Raw genomic sequence first — 26634 nt, forward strand, 5'->3', positions numbered from 1 at the left:
CTAACAATAAAATAATTTTTGCATTGTTTATTTTAAATAAGAGAACAATGTGGAATAAAATATAAAGTATAAAATTAGAAGACCAGGAAAACTGCAAATACTTTGGAAAATATGGAATTTCTAGCAGCCCTTTATACTGGCAAAGAATTGGAAATTGAGGAAATGACCATCAATTGGGGAATGAAAAATACTATATTGTGTTCTGCAAAACAAAGTTCAGGGGCATATTTAAGCCATATATTTAAAAGTAAATTATAAATAAAACTAATATATTAAAAAGCACAAAGGTTGAAACAAAATTTACTTTTAGATAAATCATAAATTTGTTAAATTATCAAAAAGAAATATTTTAGAGAATTGTTTGAAGATGGTGGCCTATGCAGAGTAATGAGGATATCGCATTCTTTTTTTTTTAAGTAGAACAAAGAAGAGAAAGACATCCCAGGCAGCAAATCCCTTCAGTAACATACCCTACATCCCGCCTAAAGCACACAGAAACACATATATACACACTCACACACACACATATGTCTCATATTATAAATTGGCTACAAAAGGTAAGAATGTTATATTCATAAAAGGGGGATTGGTGGTATTTTTGGCTCATTTTAAAATATGGCTTTAGAGTGTCTTTTTCCCATGATTCATTGTAATATAATGTTTATTTTCATATATTTGTTACTAAATTACCTTGTGCTGATGTAACTCACCTAAAATGTAGCTATTGATGGTAAGTCACTTAACTCCCATTGCCTAGCCCTTCTGTCTTAGAACCAGTGCACATTATTGATTCTAAGATGGAAGTTAAGGGTTTTATATTTATATATATATATACACACACATATAATTATATATATATTCATTTTTTTCTATGCTGCTCCATCAAATTCATTCACCTGGTTCTTCACAATGTCCATCTTTCATCACTTCAGTGTTTGAAGAGTTCTTCATATCCTTTCTGATTTTAATCTTGCTGGTTTTTAGAATTTGAAAGTTTTTTTCCCTGAAATAACCTTTATCATTTTAATACATTAATTGACAAATTTTCATTAAACCAGGTTTAATGGTCATAAGAAAACTTTTTCAGGACTTATCAGTATTTAGATTACCACATTTTTCTTTCTTGGAGTCATCCTTTCTCCAACCATTTTTGTTTCTACTGTTCCATCTAAACAATAAAGCAGTTTTTGGAAAGCAGGATTTTTGGTATAGCCAAGATACAGTCCTAGCAGTAAAAGAACAATCATGTTTAGAGCTCCACATATATACCATGACTATTTCTCTTACGTACTGATGTATGGAATGAATTTTTTCAGTTATTGATTCAAAAAGTGAATTTTCATGTTTTGAACAATTTATGTGCCATCTTGGAGATTATATTCTTTTATCCCAGAAGTAAAAATTCAGCTTTCATTACATAATGAACAAGGTCATTTAGAGTTGTTTGAGTTAACCTCTCTGAAAATAAAGAGAGATTATTTCAAATGGGAAATCATGACTTGGTTGGGCTCCTAATGCTGAAGAATCTTCAGGTTCTCCTTCATTCAAGTTCCAGATTTCTAGTAGTTTTAGACAAGTTTTAATTTGTTTATTTGCTTTTGTTTGTTACCATTTATATATAATATGTAACATAACAATAATATAATACATATGATTTGTTATACAAATGTAATAGATTATAATATGCTTATCCAAGAGAAACAAATCCTCCATTAGCAATATCCAAAAATATATCTTATTTTTTCCCTTTCCCCTCTTACTCCTCTGCTCTCCCCAAGAAGGCAAGCAGTATGGTTGTACATATATTACCATATAATTTCCATGTTCATATGTTCCATATTTCCGTGTTCATCATGTTGTGAAAGATGACATATACTGCTTACACTAGAGAAAAATTCATGCAGGAAATAAAGTGAAAAATGGTATGTTTCAATATGCATTCAGACTGTCACTTTCTTCTAAGACCATGGATATCCTTTTTTTGCTATGAGTCCCTTGGAGTTGTCCTATATCCTTGCCTTGTTGATGACAGTTCATTTATTCACAGTTATTCATTATCTACTATTGTTACTGTATATAATGTTGAAGTCTTTCAATTTCAAGTAGTCAAAGCTATTCTGTTTTATCTTTTGAAATTGCCTCTATCTCTTATTTGGTTAAATTTGTATATCCCTTCCAACAAAACCAATACAACCAGGATTAGAAGGTAAACAAAACCTGAGGAAAAAATTTTTATATTAAGTGTCTCTGACAAAGACCCAATTTCTCAAATATATGGAGAATTGAGTCAAACTTATGAGAATATAAAAGGCATTCCTTAAATGGCAAATTGTCACAGGGTATGAATAGGCAATTCTCATTTGGAAAAATTAATAATATATTTAGTCATATGAAAAAATATTCCAAATCACTTTTAGAAAAATGCAAATTAAAACAACTTAGTGGTACAACCTCATACTCATCAGACTAGCATATATGACAAAAAAAAAAAAGAGAAAGTGATAAACATTGGAGGGGATAGAAAAAATTGAGACAAAATTACAACTATCATTGCCACTCTTCTTTCCAAATATCACTCCTGTATCAATAACTGTCTACTAGATATTGTTAAATAGATGTTTCAAATTCAACATACCCAAAAAGGACCCTGCATCTCTCCCCAAACACCTCATTGTAACTTCTCTATTTTTGTGGAGGGTACCACCATATTTATGGTCACCTGAATTATCACTTGCAGCAATCCTTGATTCAACTCTACTTCTTCACCCCTTCACATCCAATCAATTAATTACCAATAGTTGATTGTACCTTTATCATGCATCTCATATCCATTCTCTTTTCTCCACTCACACAAACACCACCCTACGTTCAGGCTCGCCTCACCTCTTGTCTGAATGAATAGTCCCTCAACCTGTCTCTGTCTCATTTTTCCTGTCACCAATCTATCCAATCGCCTGCCAAGCTGATATTCCTATAGTAAAAGACTGTACACATCAAACCCGATTTAAGCAAATCCTTGGCATCCCTTTTACCTTTTGTGGATAAAACGAACATGATTTATCTTTTACCTCAAGGATAATGTATAAATTCTTTCCTTTTAAAGTCCTTCATAATCTGGGTCCAGTCAGTCCTCCCATATTTATTATATATTATTCTCCTTCATCCCCTTTATCCTCAGCCGGCCTAAATGATTTGCTGGCTTGTCCCCATGCACTACTTTTCATCACTAATCACTGTGCTTTTGTACAGGGTTATTCCTCATTCCTGGAATACACACTTGTCCTCACCATAAAGGCCCCTTCCTATCATCCTTCAAAGTTCAGATTGGGTATCACATCTAATAAGAAGTCTATCATATCTTGATTCTCTCAAGTTACTAATGTCTGTCCCAGAAGCCCAATTGCATCTATTTTGTATTTGTTTTATATACTTGGTGTTTCTCTTCAATAGAATGTAAAGTCAATGAAATCAAGATTTTTTTATTTTGACCTTTCTTTCCCCAAGGCTAAACACATAATAGGTGATTAAGAAATGAATTATACCTATTCATCTTAATTTTAGAATAAATAACATTTGTTAGTGTTCCACTACCTGGTATGATGCAAAACAAGTTAAATGACATGATAGCTAAATAGACATGATAGATACTTTCATACTTGTCTAGATATGAATTTTTCAAATTTGGTTCAGCCTATTTGCCTTTCTAGTTTAAACTAGAATGGCATCTTGAATGCTCTAATTTCAACCTTCTATCATCATGAAAATTAAAAAAAAAGATGATAGAATATAATTTCATTTGTTTAGATAGTAATCATAAACAAACCAAAAGGTTTTAAAGTACATTGAAAGAAGTTACCTTATTAAAGAATACACAATAAAGTTAGATTTTGTCATAGAGTTATTTTAAATGTTTAGAGTAGACTTGGAAATTTGCTTTAGGACTACATTAGAAAAAAAGGCAAAAAAAATTCAAGTGAAAAATGTGTCAATTAAGTTTCAAAGTAGCAATAAATGCCTTCTTTTGTCCTTAGCAGAGGTCTTAAAAAGGGTCATTGATATTAATATCTAGCATATTGTCCTTGTATATAACATACATGGCTAAGAAAAGGTCTTAAAGGAAAAGTTCCAAAACCTGATAAATCATGTTTGTTTTATTTGTGGCACATACTAATATGTGGTAACAAACATTAGACTTTTATAATTTCCATAGTGTGAGGAACTCCTTTCTATTAGGACAAATTACAAATCATCTGTGACAATTTGTCTTAGGGAAGTGCTAGAGGCACTTGAGGGGTTTAGTGGCATGCCATGGGTCACATAGCTAATGAAATGGCAGGATTTGAACCTAGGTTCTTGAATGAATAAAGTATTTATTAAATGCCTTCTATTTGCAAAGCACTCAGCTAAACAATGGGTATATACGTAAGAATGACAATCCTGTTCTCAATAGGCTCATATTCTAATGGAGACAACATATCTGGAAGGTTTTAGTTATAAGTTATCCTGGTACTTAGGGGACAGCAGCAAAACAGATAGAAATGGCTCTTCTATAATGCTATTTCCATGGACAAAACCACACTGGTTTCTAACTTAAACTCTTAACAGCTCAACTATCTGACAGTTCCAAGGACTTTTGTAGAAACCCCCCTACCCCTTGAGTTGGAAGCATCATTATTCCAAAAGCTCTTGGGTTCAGGGGCCTGGGCTGTCTCCATCAGGGTCTGAGGGGCAGTGATTGTCAAGGTGGTAGTAGTTGTTTGATTGGTCAGGTGCACCCTGTCTCTTGGGGTTTTCCCCCCTCAGAGTGCCCTGCTACCTCATCTAGGCTGGCTTGCCCACCTTATGAGTGGCATTTGGTTAGCATTTGATAGAGATGGTTTCTCTGTTCTCCATGGAGCTTCCTTGCCAGATGATAACTGTGAAAGATGAGATGCAACAGGACAAGTGTTTTTGTTGGTGGCAGGGAGGTCCTTCCACTCCCAGGGCTCGTGTGTCTAATTGCCTTTTGGTGACAGTTGGCCAGAAGTTGTTGCTAGTGATGATAAGAAAGGTGATCCCCATTTCCACAATGACTCTCCCCAAGTGATGACTTTGGAAGCTGGTTGAAAGCTGGGGTTAGACTCTGCTATTTCCAGGGCTCTTGGCTTGCTTTCTCCTTTACATCCAAGGGGAGATGATAATAAAGATGGTGGTGGTTTAACTTGCCTGGCATATGCTTTCTCCTGACTCTTTCCAGGTGCCATGTTACTTAAGCTAGGCTGGCTTGCCTATCCTGTGAGTAGAAGTTACCTGATGGTTAGTCCTTTCTCCACCGGAGTCATATTCTTAGATGACAGCTGTGAGGGATAGGCTCTAAGCAGGACCAGTGATCGGGGCATGAGAGTTTTTGCCATTCTCTGGGCTCCTGAACTTATAACTTCAAACCTAGCACTCTACCACTAATGGGCTGCTTCTATAATTGATAATTCATAAATTAAGCATCCATAAATATTTTTGGAAGAAGTATATACTTGTTAGAGGAGGAATGAAGACTAGGTCCAGAGGAGAAACTATATATCAACTTACACATATACATATATATATTTGTAGTAATATGTGTACATTTATTTTTAAAATAAAATGGTATAAATGAAAAGCACTGAATTTAGATGTTGCATGTCCTAAATTGGAGTTGCAGCTCTGCCACATATTAGAAATATGATCTTAGGCAAGTCATTTAATGTCTGAATTTTCTCTTCTGTAAAATGGAAATTGTAATAAATGTATCACCTACCTTACACATTTTTTCTTATGAATATTTCTGTAAACTGTGAAGAACTATGAAAATATGAGGCATTATTTCATTCCCCAGGGTAGCTAGTCCAGTGCAGCTATCATTTGGAAGAGAAGTGGGAAAACAGCTTTCCCAGGGTCACATGGACAATGTGTATCAGAGTCTGGACCTAACACATCTCCCTGACTCTGAGGCAGGTATTCTATCCACTGCTTTTACCTTCTGCATAGATGATAGCTTCTTAATATATGAGGAGCTGATATACAAAAATGTGTGGCCTCAATCTTTATATATATTAGAATCAGCTATAAGCAAATGAGTAAAAAGCACCATGATGAATGCTAATTTTATTTCTCCCATAATTACAAGCTAGAATACAAATTAAATATTAATCTTAAATGTAATTGCTATGTAATACAAGCCAATCTTTTAAAAAAAATTTTAATTAATATTCCCCATTAAAAAGGTCATATGTGGCTTAACAAAGTAACATTTGGGGGGGAAGGTTAAGATCTGAGATTTTATTGATGAGAGCAAAAACTCCTTCCACCAATACATATAGGTTACTCATCTCTAACTTCTGGTGAAATAGCTAGGCAGTACAGTGGACAGGGTCCTTGGGCTGGAGTCCGGAAATCAACCTGAGATGAAATCTGGCCTCATTGACTCTGGGACAAATGGTCTCAGTCTGTTCATTTGTAAAATGAGCTGAAAAGGAAATGGCAAACCATTCCAGTATCTTTGCCAAGAAAACACAAAATGAGGTCACAAAGAGAGATACATTGCTGAATAACAACAACAAGATTTGCCTGAGGCACAAGGAGATCAAGTGACTTGCCCAGAGTCATATGGAAAGTATGACTTAGAGGGGAGACTTAAACCTGGGTTTCTCTGACTCCATCTATTATGAACTCCATCTATTATAAACAACCTCTTTAATAAATGTTTATTGAGGTTAACTGAATTGAATTCTCTATTGGTATTTATCTTCTACTGTAAAGACTATGCCATGATTTTTTCATCCAATGAAATAATTAAAATACTAAAAATGAAAACATGTGTATATAATTAGTATGAACTATGTCAACTATGCTGTTAGTTTTTTGGCAATCAAAATAAAATTTAAAAGTTTTTATTTTTTAATTTTTCTCTTTATTGTTCATTCATTACCTAATGACTGGCACTGACTAATATTCATTACAATATACAGGATAAAAACACAGAGTTCAAAAAGGAAAGCTATTGTGAGGAAAATGAATGTTACCAGAAAACTCTGCTTGTCCAAAGTTCAGATAACTGCTAGTCAAACAATCTTTACATATTTTAAGCATAAAATTCAGAACAAAAACATTTCTAAATAAAATACTAAAACCTTACATTTCATTTTTTCTTCTAAATTCCCTCGAAGAAACACGCATAATCCTGTAACCCACTCTGTTACACTCACATGGCCATCATTGTCTCTGTCAAAAGCTCGAAATACTATGAAAAAAATTGTAATATAAATACAATGATTTACATGAAATTTTTTAGAAGTTTTTCAATATAACGTTTTGTCCAATTCTATTGAAACATAAAAACATTTCCTCTATGTTTGCATTTTCTCTTTATGTGGAAAAAATAAAAATTTTGGAAGTTTGATGAATTAGTTATACATAGAAAATGTTTTTCTCCAGACATTTGTATAACTATCATGGGAATTTATGCCTTTTCAATGATATATTTTATTTGCAATTTTTGTACATTATTTTTATGCAAGGTGACAGTATATTTTCTTGGGTTAAAAGAAAAACCAAAAATATTAAAAACAAATTATAAATAAAAATCAGTTGTATATTAAGTAGAAATGGAATAATAGCAACATTTTTATAATCTTTAAGAATTTCTCTATAAAATGAGGAAAACACAATATAATTTTTTTCTAGTTTTTAACATATGCTAAAATGTTTCCGTTTCTTCACATGACTTACTAAAAGCTTATTTTCATGTGAAATTTTAAATATCAGATGCTAATTTATTACCCAAAATTCCCAAACTCCAAATTCACTGAAGTCTAGTTTTCAGCAGGATTTAGTCAATTTGGATCAATTATGTCTCCTTACCCCTGTCCATGATCATGTCATCAGTCATTCCAAATGTAGTATGCAGGATGTTTCGAAATGTATTACGATCTAGTCCTATGCAATCTGGTTTCTCAGCTGCATCTCCCAACAAGGTATAAAAAAATCTTATGAGGCACTCTATTTCATGTCTGTTAACTGTGATGAAAAAGACAAGAGATGACAATGAAACCTATACAACATTGAATTTGTGGTAATTTTTATGAGTACTAACTGTATAGTTCTCAATAACAGAAACTACTTCTTGAGGTATTTGAGAAATTGAAGGGTAAAAGATGATTTCAGAAGCTAAATTTATCTCTAATTTTCATTAATAAAATTTTTGAATGTATTCAGTTCCTAGAATTATAAAATCATAGGTTTAAAGCTAGAAAGGATCTACAAGGTCATCAAGTCCAAGATTCCCACTTTACAGATGAGCAAAATAAGGCACAGAGAAAATTAGTAGCTTATACAAGGACATCTATTTACTAAATGTCTGAGGTCAGAGTTGAAGCCCAGTGTTCCTGATTTGGAAACCAGCAATCATTCTACAATTCTATGTGACTTCAATAGAGCCATCACATTAGAATTAGGAAAAAATGATGGGTGGAAAGCATTGGTAAAGTTAGGCAATGTGTTTTGTTGTCATTTTCAGCTCATCATGACCCTATAGACTGTATGTAGCACACAAATATTGTCCATTGCATTTTCTTGGCAAAGATATGGGGATGGTTTGCCATTTCCTGCTTCAGTGGATTAAGTCAAACAGTGGTTGAGTAGATTTGCCCAGGGTTACACATCTAAGAAGGATCTGAGGCCAGATTTTAATGTAAGTCTTCCTGACTCCAGGCCTAGAGCTCTATCCACAGAGTTATCTAGCTGCCTCAGATATCCATTTTACCAGGCACTTACATATGTTTGAGTGACATTATAGGACTAAAAATGGGAAAATAAACCAAAAACTTGACTATTAGGAATTCTGAATCAAAACTACTTCTATCTATTAATTACCCTTTCGACATCTTAATTATGAGATACGATGTGACTACTGATTTGACTTCATAGAGTGCTTCAGTTTATTACCATGGGAATGGTTTTCATGCAAACTATTTAGGGACTAATTTTCATTTCAATTAAATAGAAACCGATTCATCAGTACTTTCATCAAATGTAGAAATGTCCTTTCAAATAAAACTGTGATATTTATTATATTATATTTATTATATTTATTTATCCACATACAAATCTCAACTGATACTACTCAAAAATGATTTCATGCTACTTCCAACATGCAACTAAATCAGAAAAAAGTAAATAAGGTATATGCTGTAAAAACAATTTAGCTGGGAGTTTAGAAAGCAAGGCATTCTAACCTTGCCTCTTCACATGACTTATTAGACTAGTCATAACCTCTCTGGCCCTCAGTTTTTCATTCATAAAATGAATGAGTTGGACCTGAGAAACCCTAATATTTCTTCTTAGTGCTCATATTTTAAACTTGGGAACTGTGGAGAAAAGAATAATTTCTTTGAAAAATATAATGTAATCAATATTTCATCTCATTAGAATATTTCCTCTAGCATGGAAAATCACAAACCATCCTCACTCTCTCATCTTTAAAATGTAGATCTATATACATACACACATATATGCTTTATACATACAAATATATCTAGTATCTATCTACCTATCTATCTATCCATTCTTCCTTCCATGTATCTATCTATCCATCTACACATCTATCTATCTATCTATCTATCTATCTATCTATCTGGCTATCATGTCTCAAAAGTTAGGTTGTAACAGTTTTCTGTCATTAAAAGAGTAAAACTGAATTAAGATTCTGGGTCACTATATATACTTACATATCTATATCTAAATCTATGTATGTCTCTGTCTGTATTCATACACATGTATATATACATATACATATATATCCACATATATACATATAAATAATGCATATATTCTTTTTCAGGGAATTCTTTATAAAGTTTTGCAAACATTCACTTAGGTATACAGGTGTCAATTTCTGCTATATAACATTGAGAATATAAAATTAACATCCAAATTTAGACAGAAGTAGAATTAGAAGTTAAGGAATGTTCAGTTTAAAATAAGATGGATTTTCCCACTGATTTTTAGGAAAAAGAAGTAAAATATTTGAGCACACATTGAAGCAACAATAACAGGCAGTGAACTTTCAGATGAGGCCCATGTTTTGCTTCTGGGTCTCAACTTAGAATATAAAACCCTTAAAGATTCACAACACTGAAGGTAAAAGGGCTAAAAAAGATAAACATCTATTATGAAAGACTAAAGGAACTGAGACTATTTACCTGGAGAAGAGAAGCCTGAAGGATAACTTGATCATCATATATACAAATATGAAAAAATTATACAAAGGATAACTTTTCAACTCTCACTGAAGATACTGTAAATAGAAATGAGCTAAAGCTTATGGCAATGTAAGGTTAGATATAAAGAATAATTTATTGACTATGAAGTTGCTTAAACACTGAATTCTATAATTAAAGGAAAGTATAACATTTTAAAATATATTTATTTTTCCTTGGTGTGGTGGAAAGGGTTCTATAATTGGATCCACCTGCCCTAGGTCTGAACTCTGGTCCTATTACTGACTACCTTGGACAAGTCATTAAACTTCTCAGAGATCATATTTCCTCATTTATGCAGAGAGAGTTGGATAAGATGCCATCTATGGCCCCTTTTACTCTAAACACTGCGATCTACTGGCATCGGTGTAATTCTAGAAGATTGACTACATGATTTTTACAGGTATTTTCTGGTTCTAGGATTACATAAAGCTTATCCACATAAAGATGATGGCATGATTGTCTCCACAATCAAAATAAATTGACCACCATGGACAAAATATGATAGCTATATAGTCAGTAAAAAATAATATTTCATATTACATCTCCTCCTTTGACCTCTTTCAAATTTGATAAATAAATCAAAAGATATTTATTAAGTACTTACTATGTGCCAGGTACTTTGCACAATACAATCAAGTGGTCATTAGGGTTTCCTTTTTCCTTTTATAGAAAAACAAATGGCAAAAGTGTGTACATCTTTCTTTTTTACCACCAACTCTTTAAAAATGTATTCCTTGTGGGGACTTCCGGTTAAGATGGCGGCTTAGAGAAAGCTAAAGCTCAGATCTCCGGAAAACCCTTCCCGACCTATCTCAAACCAAAAGCTCCTAAGGCACCGAAATTCAAAACGATCAACAGCACAGACCCTGGGAACCCTCCTCCTGGACCTGGACCCGGTTCAAAAGGTACGGCTCCCCTCAAAAGCCAGAACCCGAGATCACTCGGACCTCAGGGGTAGGAGCGCAGAGTCCAAGGCTCCCGGAAGCTGCAGCCCGGCCGGGCTCAGAGCGCAGAACCCTCAGGGCCTTCTACCCGAGTCCCAGTGAAAGTTACTGCCTGGGGCTTCCACTGCAGAGAGCTGGTCTAAACAACAGCAACCCTCAGGGCGGGCAAGACAGCCTCATGGGCTGGATCCTGCTATCCAAGTCTCAGTGAAAGTCCTTGCCCTAGAGCTTGGGAAAGCTGCAGCCCATCCCCCCCCCCCCCCCCCCCCCCCCCCCGCAGGCCGACTAAACAGCCTCACGGCCAGCTATTCTGAAGGCAACTTCCGGAAAGCGAGCGGGGAGGGGGGGGGTAGTGTGGCCTCGTGGTCCGACCCTTCCATTCCAGTTCCAGTGAGGCATATTCAGTTTAACCCAGGGAAAGCTCGTAGAACCAACATCTGCCCAGGACTAAAGCCTCTGATCACCAGACAGAGATAAGAAAAGCTAATCCTCCACATTCAGAGATGACAAACTCCACAGAAGCACAGAAGCCCCAAAATACCAAGAAAAATAAGAAGGGGCAACTTTGGACACATTCTATGGAGCCAAAATACAAAATACAGAGCAGATAGAAGAAGATATACAAGAAAATTCTCCAAAATCTTCCAAAGGAAATAGAAACTCTCCACAAACCCATGAAGAATTTGAATCAGAAATGACCAAAAAGATGGAAGCCCTCTGGGAGGAAAAGTGGGAAATAATGCAAAAGAAATTCATGCATCTACAAAACCAGTTTGACCAAACTGTAAAAGAAAACCAGGCTTTAAAGCAAGAACTAATAAAGCAAAGCCAAAACACCAAGAAATTAGAAGAGAACATAAAATATCTCACCGACAAGGTGATAGATCTGGAAAATAGAGGGAGAAGAGAAAATTTAAGAATAATTGGACTCCCAGAAAAGCCAGAAATAAACACCAAACTGGACATCGTGATACAAGATATAATCAAAGAAAATTGCCCAGAGATTCTAGAACAAGGGGGCAATATAGCCACTGACAGAGCTCACAGAACACCTTCTACACTAAACCCCCAAAAGACAACTCCCAGGAATGTAATTGCCAAATTCCAAAGCTATCAAACAAAAGAAAAAATCCTACAGGAAGCCAGAAAAAGACAATTTAGATATAAAGGAATACCAATCAGGGTCACACAAGACCTTGCAAGTTCTACTCTGAATGATCATAAGGCATGGAACATGATCTTCAGAAAGGCAAGAGAGCTGGGTCTCCAACCAAGAATCAGCTACCCAGCAAAACTGACTATATACTTCCAAGGGAAAGTATGGGCATTCAACAAAATAGAAGACTTCCAACTTTTTGCAAAGAAAAGACCAGAGCTCTGTGGAAAGTTTGATACCGAAAATCAAAGAGTAAGGAATACCTGAAAAGGTAAATATTAAGGAAAGGGGAAAAATGTTATCTTCTTCTTTTACTCAAACTCTCTTCTATAAGGACTACATTTATATCAATCTATGTATACTAACATATGGGGAAAATGTAATGTATAAATAGGGGGTAAAGAAAGACCAAATAGAATAATGGTTCTCACACAAAGATTCACATGGGAAGGGGAGGGGAAGAAAACTCCTATAAGAAGGAGAGGAAGAGAGGGGGGGTGGTTTACTTAAACCTCAATCTCAGGGAAATCAACTCTGAGAGGGAAAAACATCCAGATCCATTGGGATCTTGAATTCTATCTTACCCAACAAGGGTAAGGAGAAGGGAAAACCAAGGGGGGGAAGGGGAGAGGGAGAACAAAAAGGGAGGGAAAGAGAGGGGGGAGGGGGAGGAAAGAAAAAGGGAGGGACTAAAAAGGGAAACATCAAGAGAGGGGACAAGGGGCACTGATTCAAAGTAAATCACTGGACTAAAAGGTAGAGCCGAAGAAGAAAAGGTTAGAATTAGGGAAGGCAATCAAAATGCCAGGGAGTCCACAAATGACAATCATAACTTTGAACGTGAATGGGATGAACTCACCCATAAAACGTAGACGAATAGCAGAATGGATTAGAATCCAAAACCCTACCATATGTTGTCTTCAAGAAACACACATGAGGCGGGTTGACACCCACAAGGTCAGAATTAAAGGATGGAGTAAGACCTTCTGGGCCTCAACTGATAGAAAGAAGGCAGGAGTGGTAATCATGATATCTGATAAAGCCAATGCAAAAACAGACCTGATCAAAAGGGATAGGGAAGGTAATTATATTTTGTTAAAAGGGACTCTAGACAACGAGGAAATATCATTAATCAACATGTATGCACCAAATAATATAGCACCCAAATTTCTAATGGAGAAACTAGGCGAATTGAAGGAAGAAATAGACAATAAAACCATACTAGTGGGAGACTTAAACCAACCATTATCAAATTTAGATAAATCAAATCAAAAAATAAATAAGAGGTAAAAGAAGTGAATGAAATCTTAGAAAAATTAGAATTAATAGACATATGGAGAAAAATAAATAGGGATAAAAAGGAATACACCTTCTTCTCAGCACCACATGGCACATTCACAAAAATTGACCATACATTAGGTCACAGAAACATAGCACACAAATGCAAAAAAGCAGAAATAATGAATGCAGCCTTCTCAGATCACAAGGCAATAAAAATAATGATTAGTAATGGTACATGGAAAACCAAATCTAAAACCAATTGGAAATTAAACAATATGATACTCCAAAACCGTTTAGTTAAAGAAGAAATCATAGAAACAATTAATAATTTCATCAAGGAAAATGACAATGGTGAAACATCCTTTCAAACCTTTTGGGATGCAGCCAAAGCGGTAATCAGAGGCAAATTCATATCCCTGAGTGCATATATTAACAAACTAGGGAGAGCAGAGATCAATCAATTGGAAATGCAATTGAAAAAACTCGAAAGCGATCAAATTAAAAACCCCCAGCAGAAAACCAAATTAGAAATCCTAAAAATTAAGGGAGAAATTAATAAAATCGAAAGTGATAGAACTATTGATTTAATAAATAAGACAAGAAGCTGGTACTTTGAAAAAACAAACAAAATAGACAAAGTACTGGTCAATCTAATTAAAAAAAGGAAGGAAGAAAAGCAAATTCACAGCATTAAAGATGAAAAGGGGGACAGCACCTCCAATGAGGAGGAAATTAAGGCAATCATTAGAAATTACTTTGCCCAATTATATGGCAACAAATACACCAATTTAGGAGAAATGGATGAATACATACAAAAATACAAACTGCCTAGACTAACAGAAGAGGAAATAGAATTCTTAAATAATCCCATATCAGAAATTGAAATCCATCAAGCCATCAAAGAACTTCCTAAGAAAAAATCCCCAGGGCCTGATGGATTCACCTGTGAATTCTATCAAACATTCAGAGAACAGTTAACCCCAATACTATACAAACTATTTGACATAATAAGCAAAGAGGGAGTTCTACCAAACTCCTTTTACAACACAAACATGGTACTGATTCCAAAACCAGGAAGGTCAAAAACAGAGAAAGAAAACTATAGGCCAATCTCCCTAATGAATATAGATGCAAAAATCTTAAATAGGATACTAGCAAAAAGACTCCAGCAAGTGATCAGAAGGATCATTCACCATGATCAAGTAGGATTCATACCAGGGATGCAGGGCTGGTTCAACATTAGGAAAACCATCCACATAATTGACCACATCAACAAGCAAACTAGCAAGAACCACATGATTATCTCAATAGATGCAGAAAAAGCCTTTGATAAAATACAACACCCATTCCTATTAAAAACACTAGAAAGCATAGGAATAGAAGGGTCATTCCTAAAAATAATAAACAGTATATATCTAAAACCAACAGCTAATATCATCTGCAATGGGGATAAACTAGATGCATTCCCAATAAGATCAGGAGTGAAACAAGGATGCCCATTATCACCCCTACTATTTGACATTGTACTAGAAACACTAGCAGTAGCAATTAGAGAAGATAAAGAAATTGAAGGCATCAAAATAGGCAAGGAGGAGACCAAGTTATCACTCTTTGCGGATGACATGATGGTCTACTTAAAGAATCCTAGAGATTCAACCAAAAAGCTAATTGAAATAATCAACAACTTTAGCAAAGTTGCAGGATACAAAATAAACCCACATAAATCATCAGCTTTTCTATATATCTCCAACACAGCTCAGCAGCAAGAACTAGAAAGAGAAATCCCATTCAAAATCACCTTAGACAAAATAAAATACCTAGGAATCTATCTCCCAAGACAAACACAGGAACTATATGAACACAACTACAAAACACTCGCCACACAACTAAAACTAGACCTGAACAAATGGAAAAACATTAACTGCTCATGGATAGGACCAGCCAATATAATAAAAATGACCATCCTACCCAAACTTATTTATCTATTTAGTGCCATACCCATTGAACTACCAAAATACTTCTTCACTGATTTAGAAAAAACCATAACAAAGTTCATTTGGAAGAACAAAAGATCAAGGATATCCAGGGAAATAATGAAAAAAAACACATACGATGGGGGCCTTGCAGTCCCTGACCTAAAACTATATTACAAAGCAGCAGTCATCAAAACAATTTGGTACTGGCTAAGAAACAGAAAGGAAGATCAGTGGAATAGACTGGGGGAAAGCGACCTCAGCAAGACAGTATACGATAAACCCAAAGATCCCAGCTTTTGGGACAAAAATCCACTATTCGATAAAAACTGCTGGGAAAATTGGAAGACAGTGTGGGAGAGACTAGGAATAGATCAACACCTCACACCCTACACCAAGATAAATTCAAAATGGGTGAGTGACTTAAACATAAAGAAGGAAACCATAAGTAAATTGGGTAAACACAGAATAGTATACATGTCAGACCTTTGGGAGGGGAAAGGCTTTAAAACCAAGCAAGATATAGAAAGAATCACAAAATGTAAAATAAATAATTTTGACTACATCAAACTAAAAAGCTTTTGTACAAACAAAACCAATATAACTAAAATCAGAAGGGAAACAACAAATTGGGAAAAAATCTTCATAGAAACCTCTGACAAAGGTTTAATTACTCATATTTATAATGAGCTAAATCAATTGTACAAAAAATCAAGCCATTCTCCAATTGACAAATGGGCAAGGGACATGGATAGGCAGTTCTCAGATAAAGAAATCAAAACTATTAACAAGCACATGAAGAAGTGCTCTACATCTCTTATAATCAGAGAGATGCAAATCAAAACAACTCTGAGGTATCACCTCACACCTAGCAGATTGGCTAACATTACAGCAAAGGAAGGTAATGAATGCTGGAGGGGATGTGGCAAAGTAGGGACATTAATTCATTGCTGGTGGAGTTGTGAATTGATCCAACCATTCTGGAGGGCAATTTGGAACTATGCCCAAAGGGCGACAAAAGAATATCTACCCTTTGACCCAGCCATAGCACTGCTGGGTCTGTACCCCAAAGAGATAATGGACAAAAAGACTTGTACAAAAATATTCATAGCTGCGCTCTTTGTGGTGGCCCAAAACTGGAAAACGAGGGGATGCCCATCAATTGGGGAATGGCTGAACAAACTGTGGTATATGTTGGTGATGGAGTACTATTGTGCTAAAAGGAATAATAAAGTGGAGAAGTTCCATGGAGACTGGAACAACCTCCAGGAAGTGATGCAGAGCGAGAGGAGCAGAACCAGGAGAACATTGTACACAGAGACTAACACACTGTGGTATAATCGAACGTAATGGACTTCTCCATTAGTGGCGGTGTAATGTCCCTGAACAACTTGCAGGGATCCAGGAGAAAAAAACACCATTCATAAGCAAAGGATAAACTATGGGAGTGGAAACACCGAGGAAAAGCAACTGCCTGAATACAGAGGCTGAGGGGACGTGACAGAGGACAGACTCTAAATGAACACTCTAATGCAAATACTATCAACAAAGCAATGGGTTCAAATCAAGAAAACATCCAATGCCCAGTGGACTTACGCGTCGGCTATGGGGGGTGGGGGGGAGGAAAAGAAAATGATCTTTAACGAATAATGCTTGGAAATGATCAAATAAAATATATTTAAAAAAAAATGTATTACTTTCCCTAGCTTGCTTGCATTATGAAGTCTATTTACAACTGCAAACTTACTGCAAAAGGACACTGTTTCTTTCAGTGTCCTGCATGATACCAGTGGTATTTTGTGAGAATGTTTTTTAGAAACAACTATTGGAAATTTTAAAAACAGTTTTTTTTTCCTAAGGCTAAAAAACATTTTAAGTGGGAAAAGCATCAGATTATAACTCTAGTAATACTTTTAATGCGTATGGTGTTTTCTTTGTTCTAAGGAGTTAAAAATGCACTCTACATAGCATAACTTTTATTTACTGTATAGTCCTGTAAAAACTCTCTTTTGTTGCCACTGCCAAAAAGTAAATCATACTCATTATATTAGATATTAGTGATTAGAAATTGCTGAGCACTACATCTCTAGGACAGCCCCTAATGAACACATTTGTTCTTTCCTTTTATTCTTGGCAATTCAATTCGGGGGCACTCCCAGGTTCATAGTTGCTTCAGTATTATTAGTAGTCACAAACATTAAAAAAAAGTAAACAAAGCATCCTGGAATTTTCCTTATATACCTCTTAATTATCAAAATAACTTTAATAGATTTTTCTGGCTTCTGTGTTCTAACCCTTTTGTAATGGAAATATTTCATTTCATTCTGGAAGGGTTGAACCAAGAATTTCCAAAGCTTCTTTTAAAAAAAGTTTGAAGCCTTCTTGACTATTCCTGAAGACAGATAGCATTAACATACTCTCTTTACAGAGAGGAAATTAAACAATTGTGCCCAAAATTAGCATTGGAGAAGTAATCAATAAGTGGATATTGAATACTTGTGACAGGTAGAAAGTGAAATGACTGAGGAAGCAAGGGTTTGAGCTTCTAAGCATATCAATTTATTAAACTTTAAAAGTGTGGACATGACAGGTTTAGAGACTTGTGATTTCACTGATAGAAGGAACTTCCAGATGAAGATATTGTCTACCAATGCTGGTAGGCACTTTATCCACAATAACCTTAGATCATTGTCTAGAGTCTTGAAAGATTCAATGACTTGCCCAGGGTCTTAGAGTCAGTACTCAACTCACAGCAAAGCCTTGAGAATATGTGTCTTCCAGGATCCAAAGTAAATTTACTTCCAGAAATATGTATAGTATGTATGTATATAATATATACATATAATATACAATTACTATGGTCATGTTAAGCAATATCTAATGCCTGTATCAATGCTATCTATCTAACTAAATTCCCCAAACATTGCATCAGGGGCCACCAAAGGGAATTTTTTTGTATTCAATTCATCTTGACCAGTTGTACAAATTATGCACCAAAAGTGTTTCATACTGTGAATACTTTAAAAAAAAATAGTCTTTGCCTTCAAGATAAAGTTAGAATCAATCAATACACAAGTTAATTTGATCTAGGATAATTTGAGGAAAGAATACTGACAATTTGGTGGGGGAAAAGGGGGAAGAGTAGGGCTCAGACTTCCTACAGAATGTGGCACCTGAACTGAACTTTGAAGGAAGATTTTAAATGAGGCATGGGTGAGGCGGGGAGTGAATATTTCATAAGTTGTTTCCTCATGCTCTTATATTCAGTGTAAACATGGATATTCTTTATAATTTATGCATATATTAAATTGCTGTCATAAATATGCCTCTAAGGAATATTTATAAAGGAAAACTTTATGAAAAATTATTTATTAAGAATTCACAAAACCCTCTGATCCTGAACACCATTACAGAATGGAGAGCTTGAGAGAAGGCAAAGAAATGGTAGTTGGAATGGGGAACAGATGTTAGGATAATTTGTAATATAGAATGTGTGATAGAGAGCATTATGAAATAAAACTGAAAGAAGTAATAGGGTATCCCTGAACATTTTTGAGGAAGATAAGTGATATAGTTAGACCTATGTTCTAATGATACTAAGGTGGAGGATAGACTTAGGTAAGGGTACAGACTGGAAGTGTAGGGGAGAATTGCTAGGTGATATAGAGCTGCCTCAAAAAGTTTGAAAAATATTATCCCAGTATATTTAGCTTGGCTCCATTGTCATAATGCACCCCCAAACTACAGTTGTGTAAGTTGCATAAAACATATATACTATTCCTGCAGGTCTTTGTTTATACTTCAGTAGAATGCATACTCTTTGAAGGCAGTTTCTATGTCCACTGGCATATTACAATGTCTAGAACACAATAACTTCTTAATAAATTCTTACAGAATTGAAAAGAATTGTTCTTGTCCCAAATTGGGGGCACAGAATATATTGCATGCCAAAGGCTAATTATGCAACTTTCTTGAGTATAGTAGCTATTAGACTACAACTAACTGTGGTGAGATGAACTTTTTTTTCTTTATCCAAAAGATTATACAAACAAGACAACAGGAGGTTAGGTATGTGTGAAATGGGGTTGGGGGGAGGGGTAGGGAGCTCAGAGGGTAGTTGCTAATTTTTGCCTATAGAGATGAGTTCCTGTCCTGAGGAATTAAGAGGGGGAGGCAATTGCATAGACATACTGCCTTTTTCCTCACTCTGCACAACTTTTTCTCCATACACCAAATACTAAAAACCGTCTCCTGTGAGAGGAGTTACAGGAGGGAGTTCAGGTTCTGAAGGTCTGGGGGAGGGATTTCTCTTAATGAAAGATGGGGAGAAGGCCCTGCTGGATTTGGCAAAATTGGGGGCATACCCTGGGGTAGAGACATCTTGGGGCTTGGGAGCAAAAGAGCAAAAGATCACTTTTTAAGTTTTCTTCAAGAAGTAAATTTTTGAAACTAGAGGGAAGCCCGATCATCTTCTATTTGAGGAGCTGATTGACGTGAATGGTGAGGGGGGTGGGGGGGAGGAAAAAATGGGACAGCCTGTCCTTGGTAGGGGCCCAGGAGATGGAGCCAGGGTTTTCTAAGATCGGGGGGCAGCCCATCCCAGGGAATACACGCGGCTGATCAGGGATGCGATCATTGCTACTCACAATGCTTGTTGGTTTTACTCAAGGTGTTCGTAAGCTTCTGCAGTCTCTTCCGGTTCAATGCAAACATTGTCGGGACGGGTGAGGGAAGTTGATGGTTTCTTGATGTTCTATCACTGTGAGCTTTCTGGAGTTACCTGGTGCCTCCCACCAGAACCCCTCTAATGTGGTGGTCTTGAGGCCAGCAAAGCACTTCCCTGTCCCTTCCCCACCCCCACCCCCCAATACCTGCCTACACCCGCCCCTACTCATTGCGTGCCCCGCCCGGCTCCAAACAAAACAACGTGACCATGACAACCGGTTCAAGGACCAGCCTGCTATTGGCTGGCGGGGAGATCAGTTTCCTAGCGTGTCAGGAGAAACCCGTCCCTGATTTGAGGGTAACAAGCTGCCAGGTGTTGATAATTGCTTCTGTTCCCCTGCCTTCGGTTTAAAATTAAAAAAAAAATATATATATATATATATATATATATATATATATATACACCTTCTTTACGTTCATTTAAACACGGGATATGAAGAGTCAAAGGAACAGTCTTTACTCTTAAGCTCACAGACTAATGGGGAAGACAAGCACACAATTATGTACAAATAGTCTATATACAGGATAAATATGCAATAATAGAGGGGAGGCACTAGAATTTCAAAGGGTTAGAAAAGCTCCCTGTAGAAGATTGGAATTTAATAGTGGCTTAAAGGAAGTCATTAAGTAGAGAGGAAGACAGAAAGCATCTAGGCTTGGGGGATAGTCAGAGAAAATGCCTAGAGACCAGAGATGGAGTGTCTTGTTTTTGGAACAGCCATAAATGAATTGAACTGAATTTATAGAATTGAAGAATATTTGACAGAGAACAAGATATAACAAGGGAAGAAAGACTGGGTGTCATTGAAGTAGAGGAATAACATGGTCAGACTGACCCTTATGGAGAACAATGTTGGTAGATGAATTGAGGATGGGGAGAGACATCTGGCAGGCAGATCCACCAACAGGATATTGCCATAGTCTGGGCAAGAGGTGATTAGAATTTCCATCAGAGTGGTAGCAGTGTCAGAAGGCAGAAACACTGAGATACATTGCAAAGGTAAAATTGACAGTGGTGAAGAGAGAGAAGAAAGGAGGGTCTAGAGTAGAGCCATGAGGGACACTTGCAGTTAGAAGGTATGATTTGGATAAGGATCTAGCAAAGGATGCTGAAGAGTGGTCAGATAAGTTGGTGGAGAATCAGGAAAATTGGTGACCTAAAAACCTAGAGTGAATAGGGAGGGAGGGTGATCAATAATGTCAAAGGCTGCAGAAAGGTCAAGGAGAATGAAGCTTGAGAAAAGGACACTGGATTTGATAACTAAGAGATAATTGTTACTTTGGAGAGAATAATTTTACTGGAAAATGAGACCAGAAACTGTATTATAAGGAAAAGAAGAGAGTGAGAGGAGAGACTGTGAGACATCTATTGTAAATTGATATTTTCAAGGAGTTTAGCTACAAAGATAATAAGATAAAAGATAGTGGGGATGGAAGGATCAAGGGAAGGTTTTTTTTTTTTTCCTGAGGATGTAGGAGTCACACATATTTGTAGGCAATAGGGAATGAGCTAGTGTACAAGGAGAGATCTACAAAAAGTGATAGAATAGAGATGTCAAAGGGGACAATCTTTTGGAAGATACAAGTTGTAATGGGATTGCTTGAGCAGGTAGAGGCATTGGCCAGGGAAAGGAGTAAGGCAACCTTGTCATGTGAGACAAAGTTGAATGAGAAAATGGTTGCAGAAGGTATCTGACTGGTAAGAAAAATAAGAGCTTGTGGTGAATGTCCTCAATTTTTTTCTATGATATGAGAAAATCTTTTTAGCTGATAGTGGAGGGGGAGAAGGAATCATGGGAGTTTTGAGAAGGGATGGAAAGGTTTAGAACACCGTGAGAGTGGAATAATGCATTGATGAGGGAGGGTTAGTATGACTATCTCGCATCAGTGATGACCCACTTGATTCTGTATAACACAAATTTGTAGTGGACCCAATCAGAACACTTGCATGATTTTCCCCCATTTTTGTTTAGCAGAATGTATATGAGAGTGAAGTACATGGAGGGATTCAAAGATGAGATTTGGCAGGGCTCAATTGTCAAAATGATTCAGTGAGCTAGGAAATCAAGAGAAGAGAATAATGATGATATAAAGTTGAATTGCTTCATCAAGGGGACAAAGTGGGGAAAGATGTAGAGAGGAAAGATGGCCTGAGAGAGAACTGAGGAGTCATTGGTTTGGAGGTCATGGTATGAATGAAGGAGTTATGGGTTTAGAAAGGGAAGGCAAAGGGAGAGATGGAAAGCTAATAATATCTTATAGTCAGATAAGAGCATTTTGGAATTCTTAAACATGAAAGTGCTACATTTAGGGGTTTTGATAAGATCAAAGGTATGATTATCTTTGCTTCTTGCTGGGATGGGGTGGAGGAGAAGGTCATAGGAAGTGAATAGATTGAGGAACTGAATGGTTCAGATATTTGAGGGAGAGTTAAAATGTATGCTGAAGTCCCTTTCTGTGAGAATAGGAATTGAAGAGGGAAAAACTGGGCCATGAATAGAATTCACTAGGGAAGAATGGGGTATGTCTTGAAGGATTATAGACAAAAGCTACCAGGATTTTGGTTGAGTGGTATTGATCAATAGCATGGACTTCAAAGGATAAGTTTACTGAGCAATGGAGATATTGAGAGAACCTGCAAGTGGCAATGGGGAGGTAAGAGTAGTTCAAGGCCCCTGTCTTAATCAGTGAGCTGAGGAGAATGATTGAAGATACAGCCAGTATTGGAATAAGTAGCCAGGGAAGCTGTCATCAAGGGAAATTCAGGTTTCAGTAAAAACTAGTAGATGGAAGAAGTGGAAGAAGAAAACATTTAAGATGAATGGCAATTTGTTGCCTATGGAAAAGGCATTCCAGAGGTCAGGGAAAGGGAAAAGTGGTATTTGGCTAATACTTTATGGTGGAAGAGTTGAATAAGAGGGGACTAAGTAATTAGATGGTAGGAATTGAAGAATAGGGTTTGGATGGTTACCTACAGAAATTCATAATCACTTGGATTTTTAGGGTATGCCTGGGTCTAGGATGTTCATCACTGAGTTAGGGCTACCATTCCTCTTTCCAAAAAATTCCGGAGAACAACATGGGAAGGAAGGCACACATGGTTGACTGGTCTCATTCTACTATTTTTTTTCCTTTTAAAGGATGGAGAGTAGGCAGGAAATGGCTTAGGAGGATATGGAAGTTGAACCCACACAGCAAAAATAGGAAGTCTCACTCCCAACCAACTTTTCTCTTGCTCTTTTTTTCAAGGGTTAGGTACAATAAGAGGTAGAAGGCCTGAGGCCAAAGAGAAGATTGCTCCACATTAAGAATGTTCTCCACATGACAGTTAGGAGATCAGACTAGGATCAGGAGGTGGAATTTGCCATATGTGGGCACAAATGGAAGTTGGCTGGCCCCTTATCACCTTCCTTCAGGATACTCAGGTAGCATGAGATAGAAGGTGAATAGTCAGAGGAATGTCTGACTCCTCTTCCCTTCTAATTTTCTAGTTCTAGATCTGTGAACATATGAACCTTTTGACTGTTATTTTCTGGGCTTCTGACTTGATTGTCTGTGAAGGGAGTGAGATAGTCTTAAGACTTTCTGGGCTCTTGCCTTTTATGATTTTCTATGTTGCCAAGTAAGAGGCTGGGATTGTTGAGCTCTTAAGAGAAATAGTTTTCATGGGGCAAAGAGTAGCTTTGAACACTATACATATCACAGGTGCAGTAATGGAAGGAAGACACTGGTGAAAAGGTAAAGGAAGAGATGAGCTAGAGCTACAGAAAGGCCTGACTTCAGTCATATTGTAAAATGAAGCCAGGCCCCGTTTTCAAAGTGTGTGCCAAAGTTCTTATGGAAAGGGTCTAGAATAATTGATTTTCTGCTTATACTAAAAATAATCCCTAGGGCAACAAACAAAGCAGAGTTCTCTCATCTGTCCTCACATCTGAAATTTGTGAGTAATTAATTGCTGGTTTTTTAATCTATGCATTTGCAACATCCTCTTTAGGATAATAATGTAATGCCTATGTGTCACTGGCAACAAAAATAAGATGTTATTTCTCTTGGGAGAACCTGAAAGGGGCCTAAGGAATCTACTACAAGCACCTAATTTTTGCATTGATGGCTAATGTGGTTAAGTGATTTGCCCAAGGTCCTCATCACCTCACAGCAATTGCTAGTAGCTCTACCTGCCTAAACTTTCTTCTGATAAATCTGTTCTCCATTCAGCTATCAAACTGATCTTCCTTAAGTGTGCAGGTCTGATGTTGCCATTCCTCTATTCATTACACTCTGGTGACTATCACATCCAAGATTAAATATAACATTTTGTTTTATTTTTAAAGTTCTTTATGACTTGCCCCCTCCTTTTTTGATTTTTACCTTTTCAGTCTTCTTATGTTTTATTTCTAACCATTTACTCTGAAATCTGGGGACTGATATCCTTGATGTTTGTAGACTAAGACACCTTGTCTTCTGACTCTGGACAGCTTCACTGTGTCTTTCTTATCAGCTTTATCTTCTGGAGTCTCTCCTTAAAGTCTCAGCTAAAATCCTATTCCAAGAAGCCATTCTTACTCCTTAAGTCTTTTGAGAAACCCCCATTTAGTCAGTACGCATATTATTTTTATCTGGTTGTTTGCATGTTGTCTCCCCCATTAGACTGTGAACTCCTTGAGAGAAGAGATTATTTTGTTCTTTCCTTCTTGAATCTCTACCACTTAGCACATTGCCTAGCACATAGTAGGCACTTAATGTTTGGCAGACTCACTCATATAAGGGACCTTTCACATTGTAAGCACTTTAGTAAATGTTTTTGTTAGCACCTTATCATTTAGTCTCTTTTGGCTGGTGCCAGAAGAGAACAGTACCCAGTAGGAGAGAAGACTTATGAACCTTTGAGAACGTGTCATATATACTTTATGGTATAAATTATCTAAATCACTCATCTGAAAGGGGAAAAGTTGCCTCAGATGTAAGTCAAATGCATGGATGATTCCCTTGGAATGATTACTGCAATCAGGGCTGATATTGCTTGGTAAAACACATGTACATCTAAATATACTCAAGTTTTTGTAAATGCTTTGTTATATTAAATAGTATCAAGAATTGATGTGACTATGCATCAGCACCTGACTTAAATCATATATATTTGTGTTACCTTAGCTGATAATTATTTTTCTTATAATCTATATATGGTTCCAAAGCAGAAGAGGGGTAAGGGCTAGGTTTTGGGGGTTAATTAACTTGTTCAGGATTGTCTGAGGCCAGATGTGATTCTAGGTCCTCACTTCTCCAGGCCTGGCACTCTATCCACTGAGTCATCTAGCTGCTCCTTGGCTGGTAAATTCTTACTAGAGGTAGTAGAAAATAGATGGAAAGGAATGCAAAAGCAATGTGATTTCCCTCAGCTATGATTCTTCAGTGGCTGCCTTCAGATGTACATGATGTGGAATTTCTACCTATTTTCATAGGTGCCTTTTTGGTAAAGTTGATCCTCCCCTTATTTCAGAAAATTAAGAGCCGAAAGGATTGTTTTAATGATTCCTAAAAAGCCCACAAGCCCCACCTGTCTCCAGCTAGTTTCTCTTAAGTACCACCTAGCAAAGCATTCTGAACATGTAGGGTTGTCAAGTCTTAGTGGTAGGCAAGCCTGCACTAGTGGATAACACATTTATGTGGTGTCCACATATCTTGACAAACATTCTGCATACTTATCTTGCTGGGGAGCACCCACAGAGTGAGGTAATGAGTTCTTATTTCACAAGCTTTAGGCTCAGGACCAATCACCTATGTTGACTTGAAATAGAAAATGTGATTTGTGGGTTATCATGGACTCGGGGGGGGGGGGGATGGTTAAGTCTGATGGCAGCAATATTACTCATTGAGAAATCCTTTTTTTTTTTGTGAAGCAGAGATAAAACCATGCCCTTTGCCATGCATAATTTTCTGTTTTAAACCCAGTAGGAAAATATCCACTATGAGTTAATGTCTGAAACTTAGAGCTCTCTTTAGAACAGCCTCAGTTACAGTGCTGACCTCACCATCATGCTTGGCAAATCTTTTTCTCATCTTTTGCTAACAGAGGCAGAATCTAATATGCCAGTGGCACATTTCTTCAACATACCAATATTTAAATATGGTGATTTCATATAGTCCCTGTGCAACTGCCACACTTATGAATTTTATTAGTCAAGTCCAAGTGACAAACATTTATTAAGCACTTACTATGTGCTAGGCACTCTGCTAATTCCTGAGAATACAGATAAGCAGAAAGTCAATTCCTGCCTTTAATG

General features: G+C 36.6%; 1 protein-coding gene across 6 annotated transcripts in view; it reads right to left on the reverse strand.

Annotated features, from left to right (window-relative positions):
* The window catches only part of CLXN (calaxin), a 36524-nt gene extending 15987 nt beyond the window's left edge, over positions 1-20537 (reverse strand). For 5 of the 6 annotated variants that reach the window (XM_056823889.1, XM_056823891.1, XM_056823890.1 and 2 more), the window contains exons 1-3: positions 20275-20508; positions 7876-8031; positions 7151-7255 (exon numbers count right to left, since the gene is read on the reverse strand). In XM_056823889.1, the coding sequence (XP_056679867.1) occupies positions 7151-7255; positions 7876-8031; positions 20275-20341 (328 nt within the window). In that variant the 5' untranslated portion in view covers positions 20342-20508. Of the gene's footprint in view, positions 1-7150; positions 7256-7875; positions 8032-20274 lie in introns of all 6 variants that reach the window. The other variant, XM_056823888.1, reaches the window with a different exon arrangement.
* Positions 20538-26634: the final 6097 nt, after the last annotated feature.

Source organism: Monodelphis domestica, chromosome 3 (genome assembly GCF_027887165.1).
Source record: "Monodelphis domestica isolate mMonDom1 chromosome 3, mMonDom1.pri, whole genome shotgun sequence".
NCBI classification, from domain to species: domain Eukaryota; kingdom Metazoa; phylum Chordata; class Mammalia; order Didelphimorphia; family Didelphidae; genus Monodelphis; species Monodelphis domestica.